This window comes from Misgurnus anguillicaudatus, chromosome 22 (assembly GCF_027580225.2).
Source record: "Misgurnus anguillicaudatus chromosome 22, ASM2758022v2, whole genome shotgun sequence".
Lineage (NCBI taxonomy): Eukaryota > Metazoa > Chordata > Actinopteri > Cypriniformes > Cobitidae > Misgurnus > Misgurnus anguillicaudatus.
The window spans coordinates 21,555,869-21,583,546 of record NC_073358.2 but is presented as its reverse complement, the minus strand read 5'-3'; the positions used below and the strand labels follow the sequence as shown (position 1 = coordinate 21,583,546).

General features: G+C 35.8%; 2 protein-coding genes across 6 annotated transcripts in view; one reads left to right on the top strand and one right to left on the bottom strand.

Annotated features, from left to right (window-relative positions):
• gc (GC vitamin D binding protein) overlaps positions 1 to 15,311 on the top strand; it is a 32,441-nt gene extending 17,130 nt beyond the window's left edge. For 2 of the 3 annotated variants that reach the window (XM_073860290.1, XM_073860292.1), the window contains 7 exons: positions 378 to 466; positions 2,576 to 2,702; positions 2,958 to 3,160; positions 5,851 to 5,988; positions 7,087 to 7,176; positions 7,283 to 7,394; positions 15,132 to 15,311. In XM_073860290.1, coding sequence (XP_073716391.1) covers positions 378 to 466; positions 2,576 to 2,702; positions 2,958 to 3,160; positions 5,851 to 5,988; positions 7,087 to 7,176; positions 7,283 to 7,394; positions 15,132 to 15,173 — 801 coding nt within the window. In that variant the 3' untranslated portion in view covers positions 15,174 to 15,311. Of the gene's footprint in view, positions 1 to 377; positions 467 to 2,575; positions 2,703 to 2,957; positions 3,161 to 5,850; positions 5,989 to 7,086; positions 7,177 to 7,282; positions 7,395 to 14,679; positions 14,707 to 15,131 lie in introns of those variants that run through there. The other variant, XM_073860291.1, reaches the window with a different exon arrangement.
• A 6,952-nt stretch (positions 15,312 to 22,263) lies between these two features.
• Positions 22,264 to 27,678, bottom strand: part of slc4a4a (solute carrier family 4 member 4a) — a 77,267-nt gene continuing 71,852 nt past the window's right edge. For all 3 annotated transcript variants that reach the window (XM_073861085.1, XM_073861086.1, XM_073861087.1), the window contains 5 exons: positions 26,535 to 26,708; positions 26,039 to 26,203; positions 25,623 to 25,716; positions 24,098 to 24,177; positions 22,264 to 23,866 (listed from right to left, as the gene is read on the bottom strand). In XM_073861085.1, coding sequence (XP_073717186.1) covers positions 24,134 to 24,177; positions 25,623 to 25,716; positions 26,039 to 26,203; positions 26,535 to 26,708 — 477 coding nt within the window. In that variant the 3' untranslated portion in view covers positions 22,264 to 23,866; positions 24,098 to 24,133. The remainder of the gene's footprint in view (positions 23,867 to 24,097; positions 24,178 to 25,622; positions 25,717 to 26,038; positions 26,204 to 26,534; positions 26,709 to 27,678) is intronic.

The window sequence follows — 27,678 nt, the reverse complement described above, 5'->3', positions numbered from 1 at the left end:
GGCATTGAATCAGAATGCTCTTGCGTAGTCTTTTGTAAGATACAAACAGGATTCCAAGATATTGTTGTCAAAACAAAAGCTGTGATGGCAGACATATAAATATGTTGTTGTTGTTTTTTTGCAGCCTGCATTATGCGACCAGTAAAAATCTTTATTTTACTTAATACCAATGGCATAAACATTTGCAGTATATAGGGAATTGGAACATAAAAAAATAAAATGATAATGAGGATATTAGGGATGTTGAATATAGACTATTTAGTTTTATTTCTGTAGGCCAAAACCCTGATAATGATCACAATTAAGATCTCATAAAAAGAGAGATGGGAGTTGTGCTGAATTTTCAGTCACACATCTTAATTTCATTTTGTTTACAGCGGCTCCAGCTGGCAGGTTCCAACATGTTTCTAAGGTTTCTCTCCAATGTTTGCAACAATCAAGTCAATTTGAAATCCTACAAATATGGGTAAATATATTACATGCCTGGAACACCATTATCACACCATAAAGCCATCCTGTTCTTTGCAGACTGATCTCACGGTTTTTCGTGTTTGTTGCACGACTTTCTTTTTGGTTCATTTTATGTATTGTTTTCTCTTTTTTTTCTATTTTCTTACCATTGTCGCTTGGGGTTGGGGTTAGAATCACTTTCTGTTAAATTTTTAGACACCCAAAACCCAACTCTAACCCCAACTTCAGCCAGTTCTTGCGGCACTGTGTGAAGTTGAGCAGTGACCACACTTAAAAAAAAACCCAAAGCAGCTGAACTCGACAGAACTGCCCTATGCCTGTGCAGCATTAATTGTATATTTATTTATATCTTACCTCTCGGCGTGAGAAATACAAGGTGTGGCATGTGAGCGTGTGAACTGACTGAAATGCGTGTGTCTCACGGTGAATGCGTGAGGTAATTTATACCTCGACTTGAAAAACAACTGGCGTTTCCCGCGAAATCCGACCGGACAGCTTAAATTATAAATCATGCTAAAAGTGGAAGAAAAAAATTTACATAACCCAAATACATAACCCAAACCGCAAGCGACAATGATTTAAAGATAGAGAAAAAGGAGAGAACGACGCGAAAAATGACGCGAAAAATAGTGGCGTGCCACAGACACGAAAAACGATTTATAGAAATTTGTGCAGGTGACACGGAAAAGACATGCGTGCTCAAGGCACAAAAAAGCTGAATTTCGTGCGATGGACACAAATAAATTAATCAAATTTTTGTGACTATAACACAATTTTCGGTGAGATCATGTTGGTTCTTTATGTATAGACGGTTTCATCGGATGCACGTGATACACGTCTGGATCCGAACCAATTGCGTGCCGCACAAGCCCTGAAAAGTAAAGGCCAAACTGTCTCGATCGCCCCCCAGTGACTGGTCCCAGTATAGGTCATAAAGCCCGCCTGCCCATGTTATTCAATGGGACTTGAGACCAACTAAAAAATTTAATTACACTTCAAATATCTTTTTTCCGAAGCTGGTTTCTGCCATTTACTGTAGTTTTTATCATGTTGATGTAAATTCAAATGTTTGTTTTTAAAAGAAGTTTGTGTTTAGTTACTTATTTAATGATATAAAAAAATTGGTGTCACATCATGATTGACAGCTGTGTTATCGTGTAATATTTACATTCTGCGAGAGTGAGGTCTGGGTCTTGATTTCGCGGCTTTACTTCATGTTCACTACTGCGCATTACTGGACCCGAAATCGCTACTGCGCAGACTCAAGACCCAAGATGTCAGCGCCATATCGGGACACTGGCGGCTTCACTTTTCACCAATGGAAGAGAGTGAACAGGCGTCGTCCATCTTTTTTTACAGTCTATGATCCGAACTTTACTTCCGGTTTTGTTTTTTTTATGGTCTGACTAGTTGCTAAACTGATCACTTGAACAAAAGCCTGGTCGAAAATGACAAATGTTTTGGTTTCCTACTAGGTAATCTATGTGTTGTTGTTTTGCTTGTTATATAAATAAACTACGTTTAAAGTACTTTGTTGTTATTTATTATTAGCGGAGTTTACTGGAAGTTACGTGCGGACCGCGACAGCCGCTTGTTTATGTTGTTACTGCTGAAACCGTCTATATACATCGAAAAGGATTTTCCAACTTAAAGGGATAGTTCACCCAAATATGAAAATTCTGTCAACATTTACTCACCCTCATGTTGTTCTAAACCTGTATGAGTTTATTTTTATTTATTTATTTGATAATGATGTCAAAGGAAGATGGATATTTTGATAAATGATTGTGGGCGCACAGCTGATTGTAATCATTGACTTCCATCATATTTGGTTTTCGGTGGTTACGGTAAGCTGTGTGCTTGCCATCATTTATCAAAATATCTTCTTTTGTGTTCATCAGAAAAAAAGAAATTCATACAGGTTTAGAATGAGAAAATGATGACTGAATTTTCATTATGAAGGAACAATCTTTTTAAATAACAGCTTTAAATTCAATGCCTGGAATAGCCTTCTTTCAAATGCAATTAAAAGAAGATGTAAAGTATTGATCCAATTTAAAAGAGCAGCAAATGCCTGTAGTCCTATCATCTATCATATTTCTAGGTTGTCTTCGTATTATGGAAATCTCTTAGGAGCCACTTTTGAAGAGGCATCAACTATTTCCAGTCATTTCCAGTCTGGGCTGGAAAAATGCTGTTTACAACCCCAACCTGAATGTATAATGGAAGAGGTGAGGACACCAGTCAAATTCAGACGAATGGTACAACTGCAATGAAAAAACACCATCATTCAGACCTCACTTGGTACAATTAAGTGGACTGCCACCATTGTTTCAACCAATAGTGTATTTCAGTCCAAAACTCCTGTCTTACTTTTATGTTCTGAGTGGTACTTTTTGACACTTACGTAATCAAAAATCTATGGTGGTTATACAAATGTCTAGTATAGTCTTGCTGTTGAAAGATGACTTTTCTATTCATTATAGCTAACAAGCTTTCACAAGGTTCTCTGCAATGAATCAAAACTGGATGACACGACTGAGGAATTTAGAAAGTGCTGCAGAAAACCTGCCTTGGATACACTTCTCTGTGTGGATAACTTGAAAAGACAAGCACGTCAGTCCCCAGATTTAACCAATCCTCTTTCATCCCAGCTCTGCGCAGAAGACAAACCACACGGAGTTGACAGGTTCTCATTTCACATTCGTCAAATATTTTGACGCAGGGGAGTTTCACTTAATTCTCACGAATTGGAAGATATGTCTAGCAATGTTTTCCTTTATAATCCCCTTGGGTTTTCTACCTTATTTGATGCAAAAGAGGTCCAATCTAAATGATGATATAAATTCTAATACATGTGCCATGTTTACTGTAACCCAAAGGGATTGAATAGAGGTTTCCTAGAAATAGTCACCTGCATCTTTATCCCAAAATATATAGATGAGTTTTCTCTTGATTTTTATCGTAGGCAGAAGTAGGCAGAGATATTTATTATTCATTGCATAGATCAGAATGCAATCAAATTTTTCTAGATTTAAATCTTAAAATGATTATGAATAATTTTAATCACGACCAGATAATGAAGCTCTGACATGTTCTTTAACACAATGCTTCCACAGCTAAATTGAACCATAGGTTCGCAAGATATTTTTAGGACAAACCTTCAGTCCTCCCTGGTATGTCCATAATGTTCTCACTATTGGTCTTAAATGTCAATTAACATTTTTTTATGCAGATCACACTCACATTTTTCGTCTACTTCAATCCATTTCGATTTTTCATCAGCTCACAATTATTGTCCCTGACAAATAACTTCTGGCTTAAGTAGCAACGTGCATTCGAACAGGTTGCCCTCAAACGAGGATCTGAAAAACAATTGACCTTTTCTGAGACGGTCCAGCTTGAATTATAGAAGTGAGTCATGGCTGGTCTCTGAGGAGCGCCTCTTGCCTTGTTCATTTAGTGAAAATACAGGCATTATGCACTGCGTGCTGTGCTGAATGAGGTGTGCATGGGTGGACAAGGAAGGATGAACTCTTGCTGTGGGGCAGACATCCGTGCTGAGAAGCCTATGTTTAATTTATCTTGGGTTGTAATTAGATGAGCCACTCAACATGGAATTCAAATGTTTACTTCGGGACCTGGTGTCATTAAGGTGACATTTTCTCAATGCCTTGAAGGCTAATACTGGGTCGCGTGGCCTCCGGCAGAAATGAGTAGAGTACTTAAGTTCGCATTAATATTAAAACTGATCAAATTTAAATGCATGCTCATTACACTGTCCAACTGTGCCATCTAGTGATGGAGTAAAAAAACTTTATCCATCTGTTTTAGCATCCCTAAAGCATCACAGAATTATAAATGAAGGGCCCTATTTTAACGATCTAAGCGCATTGTCTAAAGCGCAAAGCGCAACGTGTAAATGGGCGTGTCCGAATCCACTTTTGCTAATTTAACGACGGGAAAAAATGGTTAGTGCGCCGAGCGCATGGTCGAAAAGGGTTGGACCTATTTTTTTAATGAGTAATGGGAGTATTTTGGGCATAACGTGCAATAAACCAATGAGAGTCTCAGCTCTCATCCCCTTTAAAAGCCAGTTGCGCTGGCGCTATGTCTAATCCCTATTTAGATGACGGACTTTGTAAACTGAAAAACTAAGCGGAGGAAGAAGATCCCCAGTTTAAGATTAATGTTAAATAATTGTGTTGTTTTACACTTTGAAATTGTTATTTTTTTCATTAAAACCTTTAAACCCCGTTTTCTTTTAGTCATGGAAGTAAAAAAGCAGGCTTTTAATTGCTGTAAATGTATGCCTATCCAATATCATCAAAAAATAATTTACAAGTATGTAAGAAAAGGTTTGTACTCTAAAAATACTTTATTTGTAACAAACAGAAGATAAAGAATTTACAAACGGCTCTCCGCAAGGTTCAGCACTTGGACAGCGTCAGTTTTTTTAAGCATTACTTAAAAATGTTTCTCATCTCACCATATCCACAGGTACAGCGTCATCATATACAATAAATCCGTGAGGTAGCATTTAAAAACATTTAAAAACAGATGCATTTGTTTAAAGCAAAGCATTTATTTACTTACCAGGCTGCAGGTGAAGCAGCTCTTTGCACCTTCTAACGTCTCATAATTAGTCCTCATTTATGTCCAAGAGACTCAATAATAATCTTTTACATTCAATCCTTTAATCTTTCATATTCAAAAGCATTTTTGTGCTACTGCACATTCATGTATGTGTTAAGCAAACCCGGATGTCGTCCCGTTTAGGCGCATATTACTAATGCGCTCTTTAAATAACAAAAAACATATTGCGCCATTGACTTTAGACTTTAGACCAGGTTTTGTTGGTCAATGGCGTAGTCTATTTTAGTTGCCTCAAAATAGCAACACGCCAACAATGCGCCTGAACACACCTCGTTTTCAGACCAGAACACCCATGAGTGCAAAAGGGGGCGCAAATGCATTTGCTATTTAAACAACGCTGCGCTAAACATGAAAACTAATTGCGCAGGGTGGAAACTAGCAAAAGACACTTGCGTCGCGCATTGCGCTGCATTGCGCCGGGTGTAAGATAGAGTCCGAAATCTACAAATGCATTAGTAGCACAGACTCAAACTCTTTAAAGCTCTGAATTTGCTGAGGTTTTTAGCTTTAGGCTTAGTTAGCAGTGTGCCTCCAGGTAGAATGTGGTGTGACTGTACTTTTACAGTCTTTTACAACAAGAAAGGGACCTGGCACCATCTACAGGGACAATATACATTGAGGTTTTTCAGTTTCTCCTGCTGGTTGACCTTCATCACATACATTTATAATGAAAAATGTAGAAGTCTAAATTTTAAAGTATATTGTGTGTGTTACTGTTTCCAGATATTTGTTTTTCATCGGACTGAGACATGCATCTATTTCTCTACCTGTTTTGACAACTGCCCTCGATCACATCCAGACTACAGTAGCAGCGTGCTGCTCCGCTGCTGATATCACAGCATGTCTAATGGAGAAGGAGAGGTGAATTTCTTTTATCCTTAATTATGTTTAATCCTCCTGGGGATTGATGCTGTTTGTATCTACTGCCACTTCATCTATATTTCACCATCTCATGTGCCACATGAGAGTTCTATGCAGTGTAATTATCTCCATTCCCTACCATGTTTATTTGTGAATTCCTGTTTTGTGCTTACCAGCAGGAGTTTGTTTTTATCCCTTGAGGAGTTTGAAATTATTCCTCAAACCATTCTTCACATCTTCGTTTCAGTGTTGATTTCACTTTGTATGGAAGAAAGCGCAGAACTTGGGTAGAAAGCTAATGTGAAAAAGTTTTAAATCTTTTTGATGTCTGAATTTACCAGACCAATTTTACCTCGGCTTCGTGTACAAAGAGTGATTTCATTTTGCTCGAATGCCTCATTTTGGCATTTGGTTGAGAGTGAGGTTTGGAACTATCAGCGAAGCTAAGGTGTTATTTCGATGATTTTCAATGTTCTTTTCGCAGTATTACGAGATAAAATGACATGCACGCTTGAGATAATGTGGACTCCTTTGCATAAGTATGACTGTGAAATAACAGAACCTTGATGAAATCGAATTTTCATGCTATAATTGAAGCACCGTGTGCATTGCTTCATTTTTAACAAAGATGACAAAATCTTACAGGTAACCCGATGCAAACTTCGGGATCACTTGGTTATTTAGCCTTGCAGGTTTCTCTTGCAATTCTCTCAATTATCTGCTCCCCCACTTATTTTCTTATATGCAGTAAATGGTGAAATAGGAAGAAATGCTGGTGAGAACATGTAATTGAAGGCTGTTATCAGATTGAAAACTGTGGTCGTACCCAGTGTGAGCGAATGTGCATCATTAGCATGCGCAACTGAAGCTTTCTCACCAACTTGAAAGTGCTAGAAAATGTCAGTTCATTTAGTTTGACATGCGCTTTGTACTATATGTACTCTATCCAAGCCCAAACGGTCACAACGATCACATCTTCTCTTCTTTTCCTGACTTTGAAGACGGACAAAGAAAATAAATATTCAGTTCTGATTTTAAGGGTTGTGTTACTTGACGCCATTCTTTTTTTATTATTTCACACTTGATCATACAGGAGAGTAAATTGAATAAGACGACAACCCTTTTGTCCAAAATGGATGACACTTGCTCTCAATACTTCAAACTTGACCTGTCTGCATTTAAAACCATGTAAGAACACCACAAACTCTTCATTTAAAGTGCATTTGACTAGTAAATAGCACTTACCGTGATCAAACAATGTTATATACAACACGTTTTTAATCATGTGACACAGGATTCAAAAGAAAGAGCAGGGGGAGGGAGCTGAGATGCGGGCAAAAACATGGGTAGAGCTGGCCACGTCTTGTTGTTCCCAACATTCCATTCCACAACTCTGCCAAAAACTGGTGAGTATAATGCACAGTGCACACCTGCCAATAGTCAACAGGCAATTGTTCAAATTATTACTTAGTAAAGCTTTTGATAGGGAACTACTTCTACACTCTTAAAACGAATGTGTTAAAATAACACATCTTTTGTCTAGTTAACACATCTCTGTGTTATTTTTGGAACAACACACTTTGTGTTGTTTTTTTAACACATTTTGTGTTGTCCCTTCTATTTTTATATGATCTCAAAGTCAACATGAAATGACACATAGGGCCTATTTGAATGATCTTAGCGCATTGTCTAAAGCGCACAGCGCAACGTCTACATGGGCATGTCTGAATCCACTTTTGCTAATTTAACGACGGGAGTTTGTGCGCCGAGTGCATGGTCGAAAAGGGTTGGTCCTATTTTTTTAATGAGTAATGGGAGTATTTTGGGTGTAACGTGCAATAAACCAATATGGGTCTTAGCTCTCATCCCCTTTAAAAGCCTGTTGCGCTGGCGCTATGTCTAAGGCCTATTTAGATAATGGAACTTGTAAACTGAAAAACTAAGCGGAGGAAGAAGACCACCAGTTTAAGATTAATGTTGTTAAATAATGGTGTTGTTTTTCACTTGAATTGAAATTGTTATTTTTTTATTAAAACCTTTAAAACCCGTTTTCTTTTAGTCATGGAAGTAAAAAAGCAGGCTTTTAATTGCTTTAAATGTATGACTATCCAACATCATCAAAAATAATTTAAAAGTATGTAAGAAAAAGTTTGAACTCTAAAAATACTTTATTTGTAACAAACAGGAGATAAAGAATTTACAAACGGCTCTCCGCACGTTTCAGCACTTGGACAGCGTCACAAGTTTTTTTTTAGCATTACTTAAAAATGTTTCTCATCTCACCACATCCACAGGTTAAGAGTCATCATATACAATGAGAGGTAGCATTTAAAAAAAATCATTTGAAAACAGATGCATTTGTTTAAAGCAAAACATTTATTTACTTACATTCATGTGTGTGATAAGCAAACATGAGTTGTCGTCCCGTTTATAGGCGCATATTACTAATGCGCTCTTTAAATAACAAAAACATATTGCGCCATTGACTTTAGACCAGGTTTTTTGTTGGTCAATGGCGTAGTCTATTTTAGTTGCCTTAAAATAGCAACGCGCCAACAATGCGCCTGAACACACCTGAACAGACCTCGTTTTTTCAGACCAGAACGTCCATGGGCGCAAATGGGGGCACAAATGCATGTGCTATTAAAATAACGTGGCGCTAAACGTGAAAATGATCATTGCGCCGGGTGGAAACTAGCAAAAGACACTTGCGTCGCGTATTGCGTCGGGTGTAAGGTAGAGCCCTTAATGTGTTAAAATTAACAAAAAAAGAAAGTTGTAACATGACTGCGTTTCTCCCTGATGCCTCAAAATGTTGATCGTTTAGCGTTTAAATGTTTAGTTTTTAGTTTAGTTTTAAGGTTGGCCAGATCTTTTCCTTTGCGACAGTGCTGCGGCGCTTGTGGCCTCTAGGGGCGCTAGGCGTGAAAAATACATGTCTAGCGCCCACTAGTGGGCAAAAAGTTCCGCAGTGTGCCTTTAACATTTTTTTTTTACAAAGATAAATGACGAAAAAAAATTGTAGTTATATATTAACAAGGTCATAGTCAGGGTCAAAAGGAACAATTCACTACTTAAGTTTAAAGTGAAATTATATTGAAATCGTTTTACATTTTTTCAAAATTCCACCTGGTATTGATAGACCACACTTGTGAGTTATTGACCACAGCAATATATAACATTATCTTTTAAAATTAAATTTTTCTGAAAAATGATACTTTCACCCCTGCTCTCCCCAATTACTTTTTAAAAACCCCATGGTGCTGAAACAGCTCTCGTTTGTAAATTGTTTATCTCCTGTTTGTTACAAATAAAATATTTACAGTACAAATCTTTATTTTTGGAATATTTGCTAATTATTTTATGAGATTATTACAATGATTATGTAGGATATCAATACATTTACAGTAGTGCTGGGCAAGGATTGATCGCGATTGATCGCATACAGAATGGAGGTGATTTTTGGCATAATATATGAGTATGTGCTGTGTGTAATTATTATGTATAAATAAATACACACACATTCATGTATGTATTTAAGAAACATTTACATGTTTATATATATTTATTTATATTTTTATATATTCTATATTAAAAATAAATTTAAAAAATTATATATAAGTAAAACAATTCTGAAATGAATATATGAATGTGTGTGTGGTTAAATATACACAATAATTAGACACAGTACACGCACATATATTATGCAAAAAATCACTTTTATTTTGTATGCGATTCATCGTGATTAATCTTTGCCCAGCACTAAATTACAGCAATTAAAATCGTTTTGTGTTAAACTATCTAACACATTATGTGTTATTTTAACAAATTATGTGTCAATTCGTGTTGATTTTTAGTTCAAATAAATAAAAGGGACAACACAAGATGTGCTAAAACAACACAATGTCTGTTGTTCCAAAAACACACAATGTATGTAACTCTACATACTCCAAACTCAGGTCAGACCTTCAGTCTTATCTGACTTGAGTTGCTATATCTTTTCTAAGGGATCAGACTTACGGAATTCCTAAAAATTAGGATCAAACTTCCCAAAATCCCCATTGACTTAACATTGCAACAAACTTTGAAAGGTCATAACTCTGAGTCTTGATTTCGTAGAAACGTGTGGACTTCCACATTTGAAGAAGCTGGCAGGCTGTGTAAGAACATACCTCACAATGGGGTGTAAGCTGTACCCCTGGGATGTAAGAGGCCCCCAAAATTTCCCATTGACTTATAATGGGGCAGGAAACATGTCCATATAAGGGAATAAAAGCGTCCCAGATGGAATATCTTCACTTAAGAGTGTCGTGGAGACATGGGGGTGGGCTCATTTTACTCAGTCATCAAATCAGTCTCTTAGGATCGTCCCAGAGCTATCAAGCCACGCCCCTAGCAACAATTTTGGGTACCCTAGCAACATCTCCCATAGACTACCATTATAAAAAGCCCAGATGGATATCTTTGCACCAGAGTGTCATAGAGACATGGGTGTCATTTTACTCAGGCATCCAATCAGTCTCTGAGGATTCTTATCGAGGTATTAAGCCACGCCCCTAGCAACCAAATATGAGCACCCTAGCAACATAATAAACAAAGCCTTAAATCTCTGGATCTGAACATCATAGAGACATGGGGGTTGGGTCTTTGGGTCATGTTAGCTTCATGCTAACTTCATGCTAAGTCATGCTAGCTTCATGCTAGCTTTATGCTAATTTCATAATAAATCTTGCTAACTTCATGCTAAATCATGCTAACTTCATGTTAAGTCTTGTTAGTTGCACGCAAAATAGTGCTAGCTTCATGCTAATCATGCTAATCATGTTAGCTTCACGTTAAATCATGCTAGCTTCATGCTAATCATGCTAACCTCATGTTAACTTCATGCCTATCATGCTACCCTCATGCTAGCTTCATGCTAATCATGTTAACTTCATGTTAATCTTGCTAGTTTGATGCTAGCTTCATGCTAATTATGTTAGCTTCATGCTAATCATGCTAGAATCATGCTAGCTTCATGCTAATCATGTTAACATCATGCAAGCTTTATGCTAATCATGTTAGCATCATGCTAGCTTCATGCTAATCATGTTAACATCATGTTAACTTCATGTTAACTTTATGCTAATCATGTTAGCTTCATGCTAATCATGCTAACATCATGCTAACTTCATGCTAATCATGCTAACATCATGCTAGCTTCATGCTAATCATGTTAGCATCATGCTAGCTTCATGCTAATCATGTTAGCATCATGCTAGCTTCATGTTAATCATGTTAGCATCATGTTAGCTTCATGCTAATCATGCTAGCTTCATGCTAATCATGCTAACATCATGCTTGTTTCATGCTAATCATGCTAACAATGTGCTAACTTCATGCTAATCATGCTACCATCATGCTAGCTTCATGCCAATCATGATAACATCATGTTAGCTTAATGATAATCATGATAACATCATGCTAGCTTCATGCTAATCATGTTAGTATCATGTTAGCTTCATGCTAATCATGTTAGCTTCATGCTAATCATGCTAGCTTCATGCTAATCATGCTAGCATCATGCTAGCTTCATGCTAATCATGCTAGCTTCATGCTAATCATGTTAGCATCATACTAGCTTCATGCTAATCATGCTAGCTTCATGCTAATCATGCTAGTATCATGCTAGCTTCATGCTAATCATGTTAGCATCATGTTAATCATGCTAACTTCATGCTAGCTTCATACTAACTTCATGCTAATCATGCTAACATCATGCTAGTCATGTTAGTTTCATGCTAACTTCATGCTAATCATGCTAACTTAATGCTAACATCATGCTAACATCATGTTAACTTTATGCTAATCATGCTAACATCATGTTAACTTTGTGTTAATCATGCTAGCATCATGCTAACAATAGGCTAACTTCATGTTAATCATGCTAACATCATGCTAACTTTATGCTAATCATGTTAGCTTCATGGTAATCATGTTAGATTCATGCTAATCATGTTAGCTTCATGCTAATTATGTTAGCTTCATGTTAGCTTCATGCTAATCATGTTAGATTAATGCTAGCTTCATGCTAATCATGTTAGCTTCATGCTAATCTTGCTAGCATCATGCTAGCTTCATGCAAATCATGCTAGGATCATGCTACCCTCATGTTAATCATGCTAACGTCATGTTAACAATAGGCTAAATTCATGTTAATCATGCTAACATCATGCTAACTTTATGCTAATCATGTTATCTTCATGCTAATAATGTTAGCTTCATGTTAGCTTTATGCTAATTATGTTAGCTTCATGCTAGCTTCATGCTAATCATGTTAGCTTCATGCTAGCTTTATGGTAATTTTTGCTAACATCACGCTAGCTTCATGCTAATTTTGCTAACATCACGCTAGCTTCATGCTAATCATGCTAGCATCATGCTAATCATGTTATCATCATGCTAATTTCATGCTAATCATGTTAGCATCATGCTAGCTTTATGCTTACTTCATGCTAAATCATGTTAGCATCATGCTAGCTTAATGCTAAATCATGCTAGCTTCATGCTAAATCATGTTCGCTTCATGTTAAATCATGCTAGCTTTATCTTAAATTATGATAGCTTCATGCTAAGTTGTCAAACTCTACTCTCAGACTAGGCTTTCTCAAGCCAACATAAAGTTTGTTCCGACGAACTTTTCTATCTAGTTTACAAATTCCTATTCCATAGCCATCTTGAAATGAATGGGATCTCCCTATCCACTTTGCAATCCAGCAAGCAATTTCATGATTAAAAGATGTTTAATAGCTGTCCAAACACAGCCCAGACATCTAGACAAAAACGAGGCAACATTTGGGCTGTCAGTGATAATATGTAAGATGTCTAATCATAGTCCAAAAATAAATAAAATAAAATAAATAAATGAAACCAAACTGAAATCACTGTTGACTTTGGTCTAGTTAACCTACACCCGTGTGTGTCAAACTCAAGTCGAGAGATTACCAAGTGTTTTATTGTTATAAAAAAAACAGTACCTAAAATTGCATCTCAATGTGCAACGAAGGGAAATCGCAATCACAGGGAAATTACAGTGTAATACAAAACACATACAAACACAATCATGTGTTTTTGTCACCACATTTATGTAAAAAAATATTCTGTACAATAGGTGTATGCTTGAATACTGGGCTTCGACTTTCAGCTTTCAACTTCAACAAGCTACAGATGTTAAAGGGATAGTTCACCCAAAAATCATTTACCATGCTTTAAACCTGTATGAGTTTTCATTTTTGTTTTGATGAACACAAAAAAATATGATATTTTGGTGAATGATGGTGGGCACACGGTGGAGGGTACCCATTGACTTCCATTGTATTTGTTTTTCCTACTATGGAAGTCAATGGTTACAATCAGCTGTGTGCTTGCCATCATTTGTCGGGGTATCTTCTTTTGTGTTCCTCAGCAAAAGGAGGGAAATTCATACAGGTTTAGAACAAAATAAGGATGAGAAAATTATGCAATGTAATAAAAAACTTTAACTTATAGGCTTTTAACCTTTACCTTTGAGAGCAACCATAACGTGGATGTGGCCCGGGATGAAATTGAGTTTGACAGCCCTGACCTCAAATGACAGCTATTGCTTGCTGGGAATTAACAATTATAATAACTTTTGAATAACTTTTTGGGGTTTAGGATCAAATCTGAGCATTAGTTTTCTTTGATTACGTTACTTAAAAAGACAAATAAATGTTAAAGGAAAAATTCGTCATCACTTACTCACAACCCAGTCCTGTTATTTTGTTTTAAAGAGCACCTATTTTATTGCTAAAATTGTTATTTTGAATATTTGGTATACTACAATGTGTTCGCGTAGTTTAGGCTAAAAAACACATTATTTTCCACATACATTTTTTTTTTAGCTCCAGATTTTCCTCTCTTCATGAAACGCACAGATTTGAAAATCTCTGTGTCCCTGATTGGCCAGTTAATCTGTATGTTTTGATTGGCCTGAATACCTCTGATGTCAGCCAATAATGTGACACTCCTTACCATGTTTGAAAGATTTGCGCACAATGCAATGCTAACAGAAGTTAATTTACAGGCTGTGAGTGTGAAGCAGGAGAAATTATGATAATGTCGGTCTTGTCTACATCACCAAGGAAGCAAACAGTTGCCTACAATGCGTGTGTTTGTTGTAGTCCAAGAAAAGAGATTTAAGTTGGAGACGATATCTCACGTCATCGTTTACTTTGGGGTTTGTACCTTTTGCATATCATTAACATGTACTAATACACACTTACACACCAAAGAAAATGTAGAATCGTGAATCGGACAATAGGTGCTCTTTAAAACGTGCATGACTTTCTGTCCTCTGAGGAACTGAAAAAAATTTTAAAGATTGTAATTTGTAATAAGAGTAAATGTTGACATTCTGGACTGTCAAAATCCAAAATAATTTGGTGTAAAAGTTAACTGTTACTGGCTCAGTACCAATTGCCATAGATGTCACTTTGCAGTACTGCAAGTTTTCAAATGTACACAAACATGCAGACGGGTACAGATTCTAAACAAATAATTGATGCATTTAGTTGTGTTCCTTACACAAAGCTATGCCTTCAGAAAACTTGGAATATACAGTACGATATAATAAAGCCATATGGACAACCTTCATGAAACTTTTATGTTTTAAGTATGCTGCGCTCCAAACAGGCTTAAATCTACATGTGGAGGGTACTTCAGAGTAAAAACAATCATGACCTTCATATTCCAAACCAAAGTGCTCAAAACTGACTACTTCAAATGGCTCTTCAGAAGGAGAGATTTCAATGGGTACACGTGATGGATACTTTGCTCCCATGATTCTTTGGCATGACAAAAGCAGCGTACACAATTCTGCACAATGATCCAGAAGTGCGTTCCAAGAAATAGCTCTTTGGTCCCCTACACCCTTCATCTTTTTAAAGCTCTTATCTTGGAGGATAAACCCTTTAAATGAGGGACGAGGCTTCAGAACGGAACGCAGGGCTTGTATGCGTTTGTGTGCCATTTTGCATTATGTTTTTCCTGTTGTAGTTTTGTTTTGTGCCTAGTTTTAGTCCTGTCTCTGTGCTCTCCACCTGTATCTGATAAGCTTTTTAATAAATGTCTGTTTTCTTTCTTAGACACAGGATATTATTAAATATGACAATGACTATGGGATTTAAAGGCAGAGATCTTCTTTGGGCACCATCAATTACGTGGGATAAAGAGATCTTCTACATTCCTCCTAATCAGAAATGTCATGCCTCTCGCCATCAAAAAATTTTGTATTTTCTTTAAATAAACTCTCTGCTTGCTTCAAAGACTGTTTGTTTGTTTGTTTGTTTTCCACTGTTCTGCTTGCTCTTTTCAAGAAGCTTGTGGCATTTGCAGTATAATTGTATTAGTCTGCTGTATGAATAACCTTTACTTAGAGCATTACAATGTAAGAAAAGATGGTTTCAGCTTGTTGCCATGGTGTTTGATCACAGACCGCTTGACTGGACACTTCACATTTATATTTTATGCTTTCAGCTACCAAAGGTTTGTACTTAATTAGGTTTGTCTATTTAGTTTTCATATTCTTGATGTCTGCTATTTGTATTAGACAATGTTTACACGCTGTTAGATTATAGGAATTATTTTTGAGTTAATAGGAATTGTCTGCACTCTTAAAAATAACAATGACAAAGGTATCTTAGATCTAAAAGGTTTTTTGGAGAAGCAGACATGTTTCTTCAATGGCAAGAACCGTTTTATTTTTATTTTTTTAAAGTGAATTACAGCGGAAGTTCTCAGAATGATTAGAGGCGCATTTCGTGTTTAACAGGAACCCTTTAGAGATATTTGAGTAGAAAGCGCAAAATGATGTTTATCTGCCTGACAGGTTTCTAGAAATAAGGCATGTTCAATTAAAATCTCATTTGTGTATATTGTATAGGTTTTAGCTTTTCCATACGTTTTATTGGCAGATAGAAAAAAGAGAGAAGAAAACACTAAACATCATTAAGATCACATTCAGACACGAGGCCTAATAAACATGGAAAATCACTCTTGTTCAAATGTAAAACAATACAGATTGATTACGCAAACCATTTTATTTTCATTTTATAGACTCACGACATTGGTGGTCCGTTCCGACCTGTGACATTTCTTTCTTCAGAGGCCTTTCTCTTCTTGTCATACAATTCGTAGACACTTTTTCTCTTGCAACCCTCAGACATTTTGAAAAAACACAGTGAGAATGGCAAACTTCAATGAATGGCTGAAACAGCCACACACCTGAAAGGGCGCATGCGCAGAAAGCGAAAACTACCTAGGCACAGGCACGTGCGACGTTCTTATGTAAACATATCACCAGAATGATTGACAAATAGGTAGACCAAAAGTCTTGATGATCCACACAGAAAAAGAACATCCTCCACTATAATTTTAACACACCATCGAATTGGACTGCTACTGTTACCTCAAGACAACAAATCCCATTATTCCACGCTGCTTCAGAGCGTCATTAATCTGCGTCATTATTGTTTTTATGGTGCGCCCTCTAGTGGCAGATTCTACATATTGTACCTTTAACTACACCTTTTTATTAAACACTCATCCAAAATGTATTTTGCTTGGGTTTGAAAAGTGTTTGACTAAACAGATGAAATGCCTAATTTCAGTGGTGTAATGGTGCCTGGAGAAGTTGGTATAGGCTACTCTTATATTTAATATATACGCACAACCGGCGCAACGTCATAGAATGTCTCTGAACAGGTTCACGCCCACTTTTGGGGGAATCAGACTAGGCCTTCCATTGGCTTCCATTCAAAATAGCGGAACAAAGCAACCTTCGTACACAGCCGTCAGGCGTAAATAACTTATGAAATCACTCAGATTAAACATGTTGAGTAATTATCTGTCCACCCTGCCTGCCATAGAGCGCGAAAGATACATTAACATATTTAATTTGGTCAATATAAAAACATGTCTCTTTCATTCTCCCAGCATCAAATTTGTGTAACAACGCTCCCTATTGGCCAAAGGTGTCTTATACCCGAACATTTACTCGTACCTCATCGAGTCAACAGGGAAGCAAGTGAATGATTTTACTTCGCATTTGAAAGTTACTTAGTATTTATTTATTATGTCTTTATATTTAGAGTAATGAGTGCACATTTCCGTCCAGCCATACAACTAACTGGCTTAGCGATATTTCCAGCAATCACTGGTTGGCGTTGTTACACAAATTTGACGCTGTGAGAATGAAAGGGACATGTTTTTATATTGACCAAATTAAATGTGTTAATGTATCTTTCGGGCTCTATGGCAGGCAGGGTGGACAGATAAATACTCGACATGTTCAATCTGAGTGATTCCATAAGTTATTCACGCCTGCCGGCTGTGCAAAAACGTTGCTTTGTTCCGCTATTTTGAATGGAAGCCAATGGAAGGGCTGCTTTTTTATCCCCCAAAAAGGGGCGGTGACGAAATTTACAGTCAAGTTCCCGAATGTGCCGGTAGTCCGTATCCTATTTTTAAGCAGCCCAACTTAGGTCTTATAACAGTGACATGTTAGGGGCAGTTCACATTTCGCATCTTTTGTGCCAACATTATTTTGCGCAGTAAGTGCACTCAAATGACACGCTGTTTTCTAGGCCAAAATACTTAAACTTTTAAGAATGCACTTTTTAGCATAGTTTTAGATGCGAAATGTGTACCGCCCCTAAAGTCTCTTGCATATCTGGTTCACTCCAAATGGGCCAGTGTAGTCACTTAACCTTTGCTGCTTGATTTCTCAGCGTAAGGATCATTATCAAATTAATATTATTAATAAATGTTTCGAATTAAGAAGTGGGTATACTCAGTATACCTGCGTAGCCTATACCGTGCACTACACCACTGCTTTGTGAGTAAGCAGAAATATTTTTTTTTTAAGGTTAATGGCCTACATACAAGAGCTAGAAAAAATGTCATAGAATAACCAGATAAAGTATGATGGTCTTTGGTTGGATTTTGTCATGCTCCTCCTCTCATCCTTGTACATGTTTTATCTAGTTTGTTGTGGCAGTATCTTGACAGCCCTGTGATCTGTGTCTGAGGTTTGGATCCTGCAACCTTGTTTGGTTGATGTTCTGTGTTTGGAAGCACATGGCCATTATTTGTTTTCTGTGTGTCATGTGCTCTACTGTTCCACATCTTCTCCTTTATTAATCATCTAATTATTAGTTCACCTGATTTATGTTGTTAGCCTTCTCAGTTCCTTGCCTATTTATTGCCCTTGTGTTTGCTGTTCTCTGCTGGGTTGTTGGCTTACTTTGAAATTCTATATGTGACTTTCACTAATGCTGGGTGGTCAAAGAAAAAAAAAACATTTTCATTCGAAGATAAAGAAAGACATCAAGGCATGTCTGAATCCATGTGTCCTGAGAAACCTTCATCGGATTGATACTCAAAGAGAGTATAGATGCATCCCTCACTGCTTTTGATCCAGAATCCTTAATGTGTGCGTCTACAGGGGAGATGATTGGTCGAGCAGGGTTCAGCTTAAAAATTTAAATGGTGTCTGAGAAACGTATTGATTGCTAAAAACGCTCAAAATATAAATCGTTTTCTCTCACAAGTGTATTGTTTCGCTTCAGAAGACAGGGTCTATATTTACCCACTGGGGTCGTATGGATTCCTTTCATGATGATGGATGGGCTTAAAAAAAAATTGGGTATCATTCAATGCCATTACAAAGCAAAGGCCATTTTATTTCTCTTAATGTGTTCATCTAAAGAAAGAAAGAAAGAAAGACATCTACACCTAGCACGGCATTAAGAGTAAATTATGAAGACATTTTCACTTTAGTTGTTATGCGGTTGAACACAAAAATATATTTTGATAAATGATGATAAATACACAGTTGATGGTACCCATTGACTTCCATAGTAAGAAAAACAAATAGTGTGGAAGTCAATAGCGTCATCATTTATCAAAATATCTTCTTTTGTGTTCAACAAAATAAAAAAAACTTCTAAAGGTTTAGAACAACATAAGGGGGGCGGAAATGATTAAATATTTTTTTATTTTTGGGTGAACTATCTCTTTAATATGTGTTATCTTCGATGCAAACTGTAACCTCACGCAACTCTTGTTGTATTTTTGTAAAGCAGTGGAGGTTGTGGATACTTTTGCTTATACACTCTCAGTACAATGTGTACTTTTTGAAAAGGTGACAACTTTTGTACCTTTTATAGTTGAGAGTGTATTTAAGCTGTAGTTTGTATTACATTTTGTATATTTTGGTGAAGTCGGAAGTCAAGGCAAATGATATCAGATAAAAAAGAATACTGAAAACCTCTTCTAAATTCTTATCACATCCCTGGAGGTATACAATCGGAATCGTGATATGTTTGCCTGCAGGCACTCAGCTCTCAATCAAGCATTTGTATTTATTATTTGATTATTTATAAGCAAGCACATTTACTGTAAACACAGAAAAATTGCACAGAAAATGACATTCATTGGCTGGTCCTTTACTTTCTTAACACTGCTTGTCTTTACATTAGAAGAAAATGTGTGCCCTTACATGTGAAAATGTGTACTAAATAAAAAATATGTTCGGTTGCATGTGACAAACCTCAGATTGTTAGAGAAGTGCATTAGTCTTTGCATATTTTCAGCGGATGTACTGTTTTTAGCACACAGTAAAAAATTGAAACCTAAAATTAAAGAATTGGCACTGATACAACTCTTCACCTTTTGTTTGGTCAACTCATCTTGTCTTTTTACTGCTTATATCCCCTCCACCATGATAATAGTTGCAATTGTATGTTTTAAAGAAAGATGGCGGTAGAGAGGCAAAAAGCATGGATCGGAGCTTTGAGGTTAATTATATCGAATACATTATCTAAAATTAGCTCAAAAATTTCTCATTTACATTTAAATTCATAAATGGACAATGCACTTTTAATAGGATTGCATATGTTGCCAAATTATCTGACGTTTACTACTGTGAAAGATGAACACAACTCCCTTATAAATGGATAACCAATAATGAATATAGAAATAAATGTGCAAATGATGCAGTGCTTCATTGTTGAATTCAGCAACTCAATTCTGTATTATAGATCAGTGACAACACGTTTTCTTAAATACATTATAGTATGCCATACATGAACTTTTTAAATGTGACAGTAATGTGCAGAGGGGTAACACGTACCTTCTTTTTCTGCTGGCAGATGGCCTTAAGGGAGTCCAGTATTGATCATGTGTGCCAATCAACTATTTAAGTCATATATTCATTTACAGTCATAAAAAGATATGATACAAAAACAATAGCAATTTACATTTTTCATTGTTTGAGATCACACTGAGATCAAAAGTTAACAGACTATAAAATACACATTTTTTATTTCATGTTTCCCCATTATAAGACATGCATTAATCATAACAGACAATACATCTGGGGTGTATTGCATAACCAGACAAGGGGCACAACCTCTCATGTCTGATGCAACACACAGCAATTGATGAAAGGATCAGGTACCTGGGTTGCTTTGAGAATATGTACTAAGAATCGTGGTCAACTTGCCAAAATTGTTGTAGTTTAACCCTCAATTGGTCCTTGGGGTCTATATGAGCCCAAACGACATCAAATTTCGTAAAAACAGACATTTCAAAATGCATCAAAAACTATAAAAAATTACTATTTGACATAATATTTATTTTTAATATCCTTCTTAATGTTTATATAAACATAAATTTACAAAATGTATCACAAAAGTAATGATTTGAGCAGTTGGCCACGTCCAGTGAAATGAATGGGTCTCTATGGGAATCTGCAGGTCGAAATGATTTAATTCCTACACTGTAATTCTTTTATGTTTTTTTCTAAAAACAGATGCCTGAATTAAACACCTCACACCTATATCAATATCTAAAATCAATTTAAATCAAAATTAGATAATAATTTATGTGAATTTTCATAAAAGTTTTATATTTTTCAGGAAAGCCAATTGTGTAGTTGAGGATTTTAGAGGTAAACAGGTACAAAACTACTTCAAATCTCTCCAAACACAGCTTTATTGTATAGATGCGAAGTAAACAAACAAACAAAAAAGATATATTATTTGTATTATTGAAAATGTATATTTTTCTTACAATTATGCTTTCAATTTTGGGGTCATATAGACCCCAAGGGCCAGAAGTGTAAACAAAAAACGAGGAGCGTTTGAGGGTTAAGTATACTGAGAATGGACAATATTACTGTAGTTGTTCTAAACATAAAAGAGTAGAAATGTTGCATGCATGCCATGGTATCAGATAAAAAAAGCATACTGAAAACCACTTAGTGCTTTAAAATAAATAACTTAATCAAAAATTCCTTCATCACACCTGAATCAACAAATCAAAGTGTGATTTTATATTTCACAATAATACACAATAATATTGGTGTGTAGGCTACTGTAATTTTATCCTGCAGTATTCTTAAAGAGGACACAGTGCATACTTCTATTACAAATGCCTTACAATTCAAAACTTCTTATCTTCTTATTAGAATAATTTTTGTGGCTTACATTCTCTAAAATTTGAGTAGCATCATTTTTTATAGGCAATACCATAAAATGTTTGTCAACACTTTACAGTACAATAAGGTTGTATTTGTTAACATGCATTAGCTAACATGAATAAACAATGAACAATAGTTTATTTGTTGTATCTGTAATCTTTACAATTGTATTGGCATTAACAAAAGATTAAAAATCAAACCTGGGGCCATATTACAGAAACTACCTCAGTTTAGTAACTATGGCAATAGCACGTAAGACACAGAGCAATGAAATTGCCAGATCTAGATTAAGTACCAATTACTGCTTTTAACTGTAAGCTTTCATCTATAAGAGTCTAGAGTAGACCACTGAGCTTTTGTGTGCATTTTGGTTCATTAAACCCCCCCCCCCCCCAAAAAAAAAAAAAACATGTAAGTGCTATCTATTGTACATTTAGACTCTTTAACCTTATAAAATGGTTGTCTTTTTGTAGTGATGTATAACTCTCAACTATGTGTAATGTTACATTTGAACACTAGATGGTAGTGTTGTATCATATTTAATAAAAGGCAGACGACTGTCACATAGTTTGCTGCTGCGAAATAAATTAAAATCAGTATTTGACTGCAAATTGGTCTTATTTGCACTTTCCTAATACATCATAAAATATTTCATGAAGGACAAAACAAGAAATCACTTAAAAATCCAGCTTATATAACCAACAAAAACAAACAGAAAAAGGCACATGAGACCATTTAATAAATTCTGTTCATTTTTAATATTCATTTCCTTTGAAAAATATAAATTCTAAAATAATTTCAGCTGTTTTGTTCTAAAAAGTCACAAAACTCTACACTCTATAATATTTAGCATTGTTTAGATGTTTAAGAACATGCTTTCACAATATATTTCATCTGTCTCAGGCAAGTACCCCAAAATGTTAAAAATTTAATCTTATACTTACAATATTAAAAGAAGATGATTTTAAAAATATTTCTATAAAGATCGATACATTTTTGTTGGTTTTTAAAAAAGAGATAAAATATGAAGTGATGAGCGGTTGATAAAAATGTTGGAATCAACACAGAATATTGGGTTCCTAATATATAAAATATCAAGGCTCAGAGATGACATGTATAGGACATGCAGGCTACATTTGCTACATCTGAAGAGCACATTCTCTTTTCCAGTATACAGTATAACCATCTTCATTCAAATATTACTGTATCACATTGTGGATTTTGCGACACTCGTTTTTATAAATGCCACAACTAACAATATAACATTCAATCAACAACTAAAAATCACTTAAATAATGCACAAATAAAAATGTGATCTGAAGTTCACAATAGCAAAGAACAAACAAACAAAAAAAAAAACAATGTAATATTGCAATTCAGGTTTAAGCCACTTGGGTAAATCATTTGCAAGACAAGCAATTCTGGGTTTACATGTAGTATGTTGCAGGTTTGCATGTTTCACTAACCTGGTATGGAAGCAAAAGCCCAATAACATTAGAAAATTAAAATGACTATCGATTATGTGTCATTAATTATTAGGCTTATAATTATTTTTAAATAATTAGGCATTAAGTTACAAATTAAATATTACAGCAAATATAAAATCTAAATGATAAAATATAAAACCCCAGGATACCAAAGATTCAATTATTTTTATATAAAAAATTTACAGGTTAATCAACAGCTAAATATTATATACTATTTCACAGGTGTTCTGTCTCTCAACAAAATATAATTTCTTGACTAGTTTATTCACTTTAAAATCTCATGCTGTGCAAATAAAAAAAAAACAATGGAAGAAGTTATTACATTTTTAGATAACGCCTACCATGTAAAACAGAGGTAGAGCAGCAAAAATAAACAAAGAGAAAGCAGTAACACTAAGTGAATTTGATAGAAAAAAATGTACTGTATTGTAGTGGATGAATAAAAGGGGAGTAATTCATTCCCAGTTGTGGTAAAACAGTTACAGCATTGTTCTGAAGCTCAGCACATACGTGAAACAGTGAAGTGAATTGCATAGTAGTTTAGGGATTACATAAACCATAGTAATTGAGTGAGTGGAAACAAGCTTTTTTCTCAAGCCATTCTTAAAAACTGCACAGAACTATCTGTGATAGGAAACAAAACAAAAAAATCTATCGGCAAACTGCCTTTCTGAAAATTAAAAAAAGAACACATAGAGATAAAAGAGCCTAAAATCTATGTTTGCAGACTGTTGTCCGGAGAAGTTATATGGAAGTCTCAGACCCACGATTCCTCCAGTAGTAGCCGTTGTTGTCATCGGGGTCCATGTCTATTTTAATCTGAGGCACATTCAGCGGCAGTCTCTCTGAACTGAAAAACATTGATTTCAGGAGGAAACTTTCATTTTTTAACTTGCACGGGTCATTTGTTAACTTTTGTTAGAACCTTTTGTTTTGTAGTTCATTTATTCACAGTCTAAATTACAAAAAAGGCCCTAAAATATAGGCCGGTTCAAACACGCATGTGCAGTAACCTACTTGACAACCCATGCATGCTATAATGTATAATAACTCAATTAAGCTTATATATGTATAAGCTTACCTTGACAATGGGCTAGTATTAAAGTAGTGATGTTTTTCAGCATGAGGAATATCGGTCAAGGAATGAAGGGGACTTCTCTCCTGCAAGATTAAGAAAGTAAGTAAATTCATGGTCCATTATGAGCACACACTCGGCCATACATTATCATGCATATACACACATTCAAGAAAATTAGGCACCAGCATACAGTTTATTAGATGCATGTTTGCTTTCTTAAAAGTGATGTAAAATGATTTAATGGCATACACCTACTTAGTTAGATGTTTGTAAAATCATAATACTTAAACTTTAGTATTTAAAGGATTAGTCAATTTTCTTTAAAAAAAAAAAAATCTAGATAATTTACTCACCACCATGTCATCGAAATAGTTGATGTCTTTATTTGTTCAGTCGAAAAGAAACCATGCTTTTTTGAGGAAAACACTCCAGGATTTTGCCCATTCAATGGACTTTAATGGACCCCAACACCCAACACTTAACTGAACACTCAACAGTTTTTTCAACAGAATTTCAAAGGACTCCAAACGATCTCAAACGAGGCATAAGGGTCTTATCTAGCGAAACGATTGTCATGTTTGACAAGATAAATAAAAAATGCACTTTTAAACCACAACTTCTCGTCGGTCCTGTGATGCGCCAGCGCGACCTCACGCAACATGCCATCACGTCAAGAGGTCACGGATGATGTATGCAAAACTACGTCCCATTGTTTACAAGTGTGAAGAAAGAGGACCATTCCAACATTGTTGTATGTGGAATGATACTAATTAATGTCTTTGTGTCAGTTTATTGTTTAAATATATGTAACACATAACCTTTCCACGTCATCACGCAATTACGGGAGGTCGTGCTGGGGCGTCACAGGACCAGAAATAGACGAGAAGTTGTTGTTTAAAAGTGCATATTTTTTATTAAAGTGACAGTCGTTTCGCTAGATGGGACCCTTGTGCTTCGTTTGGGATTGTTTGGAGTCCGTTGAAAAAAACTGTTAAGTGTTGAGTTAAGTGTTAAGTGTTGGGGTCCATTAAAGACCATTAAAATGAGAAAAATCCTGGAATGTTTTCCTCAAAAAACATAATTTCTTCTCAACTGAACAAAGAAAGACATCAACATTGTGGTGAGTAAATCATCTGGATTTTTTCAAGAAAATGGACTAATCCTTTAAGGCAATTATTAGATTTATTTATTACCAGCAAATATACTGTAAGCAAATTAATCAAAACATTTAAAGTTTTTTTATTAAAGCTTCCCAGAATGCAATTAATGTTAGCATGCTACAAAAAGGTGCTTAGTCACAGTAAACTGAAATGAAAAATAAGGGAAATGACGCAAAGACAAAGACGCCACAAATAGAGGTAATGCAGGTGTCTATAGAAAACATGCCAACTCCACAGACATAAAGTGACAGAAGAGTTAGTAGTGGCATCATGCACTGTGTTTGAAATGATTACAAATGAATGATTACAAAAGGACAAAAAGAGCATCTCCAGAAGATGAGGTGAGGGCCCAGGCCTGGACTACTCACTGTCAGAGGCCTTATCTCCCAAAAAAGGCTCTTGCTCCATCATGTCCATTGGGATTTTAATGCTGGGGATGTTCTCATTGAAAGGATAGTCAGACTGCACAAGAAGAATTGGTCAAAAAGCTACAGTTTACACCTACTCTTCAACATAGTGTCAAAACCGAACTGCAAAGTGACCTTGACCTGTACCTTAAAATTTATTTTTTTGTCCTACATTGAAAAGTCAAACATTTGCAAGATTATTAAAATATGTTTCCTAAACCAATACAATGAAAAAAAAAACTATTTAGACCTAACAATTATTTGATGATACACAATCAATATATATCATAAATCAATAAATTAATACTCATACAATTCTTGGCCAAGTTTGTAGTCTTCTGTTTAGTGATATACAGTAACATTATAAAGACACTCACATCTTCCATATCACTGTCTACGCTCTCGTCTTTCTTCTTTTTCTTTTTCTTCTCATCCTCTTTCTTTTTCTTGTCCTTCTCGGGTATGACGTCATCTAGAAAGCTGAGGTCGTGCTGAGAAAAGAGATAGTCCAACGCCTTCCTCACAGCAACCAATGCCAAGATCTGACCAATGAAAACAAACAACGTTTTCTGTTTTTGTAAGCAACAGAGGATTAAAACGGGTATTTTTGCACACTGGCTGTTATGGGACTACAATGTATGCCGATTAGACTGACTCATAAACATTATTACAACCAATTATCAAAATGCTGGCAGAACATTATGTCCATTTTTCTAGAGGTTTGTTAGATATTTGTCCAACAACTAACTAGTCAGTGACGTAGCCGAGTTAGTGAGGTTTCAACATAAAACCATCTTGACACTGCCATACTTTTAGTAATTAAAACATAAATAAAATATGTAAATAAAGTAGCTGGTGAAGCAAGTGACTAACCATAACTGGAAAGACAATGGCAGCCACGGTGGATTTGAGGAGCCAGAGAAGAGCCAGACAGAGCAGCTGCACAAAGGTAAAGAGATGGACCTTCCTTAGCGGGACATGCCGCAGATAGATCAGGTCTGGCTGGTGTTTGGCAGGCATTAGAAGCAGCTTGAGACGGTCCATAAACTGAGAAATGATTTAAAAAAGCATTAACACAAAGGGTTGAAGGCACACCAAAATGTGCAAGTTGCTTCAAATTGTGCAAGTTTGGTTGAACTACACAGACTAAGAGTTTGACTTTCATTGACCACACAATTGCAAATGGAATCAAATAGAACTTACTACAATGCATTTTAAAGTAATTTACACAGCAGTCTTTCTCAATGTAATTATGTAATTATTTATGGATTACTGTATTTATGTTATGGAAAATTTATGGGTATTTAACTTAAAAAAGTTGGGAGCCAGCGCCGGCATTTTTTAAGATTTTTTTAATGCCTTCCAGAAAATGTTCTTTTTTAAATATATAAACAGACCCTCAGCTTTCAAAAAAATAAGTTTTATTCCACCTTCATTAGTTCTCTTTATATCACCTCTCACCTTAGAGCAAAATGCTGAGATGATTCCATTTATGTGAAGGACTTTTGATAGAAATCAAATTCATAGCGATCTTTAAAACATACACGGACATGTAGCTGCTTGTCCTAGGGAGATACTTCCGGGTTTTATAAGTGGCGGAAAAATAGCGGTGGATAAAAGCGTTATTGCCGAAAGCCGGAAATACTCGTCTTGGCAGGGAAGCGTTTTCTCTTAATTGATGAGATATCTTGTCAATGGCGGAGAATGAGTTAATAAAAAGGTACAAAACAGCAGTTCTACATTTATTTTCTCTTTTCTAAATCTGATTCAGAAACTGAATTGAAATTATGAACCTTAATTTACTTCTGAGTAGTGCACAACCCTATTGCCAGGCCCACATAGATTTGCCCATGAAGATTTCCACAGAAAGTTTGGCAATAAACAAAAACTTAATACTATCAGCTTCATTTAAAGGTGCAGTGTGTAAATTTTAGCGGCATCTAGTGGTGAGGTTGCGAATTGCAACCAACGGCTCATCCCACTGCTCACCCCTCACTTTTGAAACTCATAGAGAAGC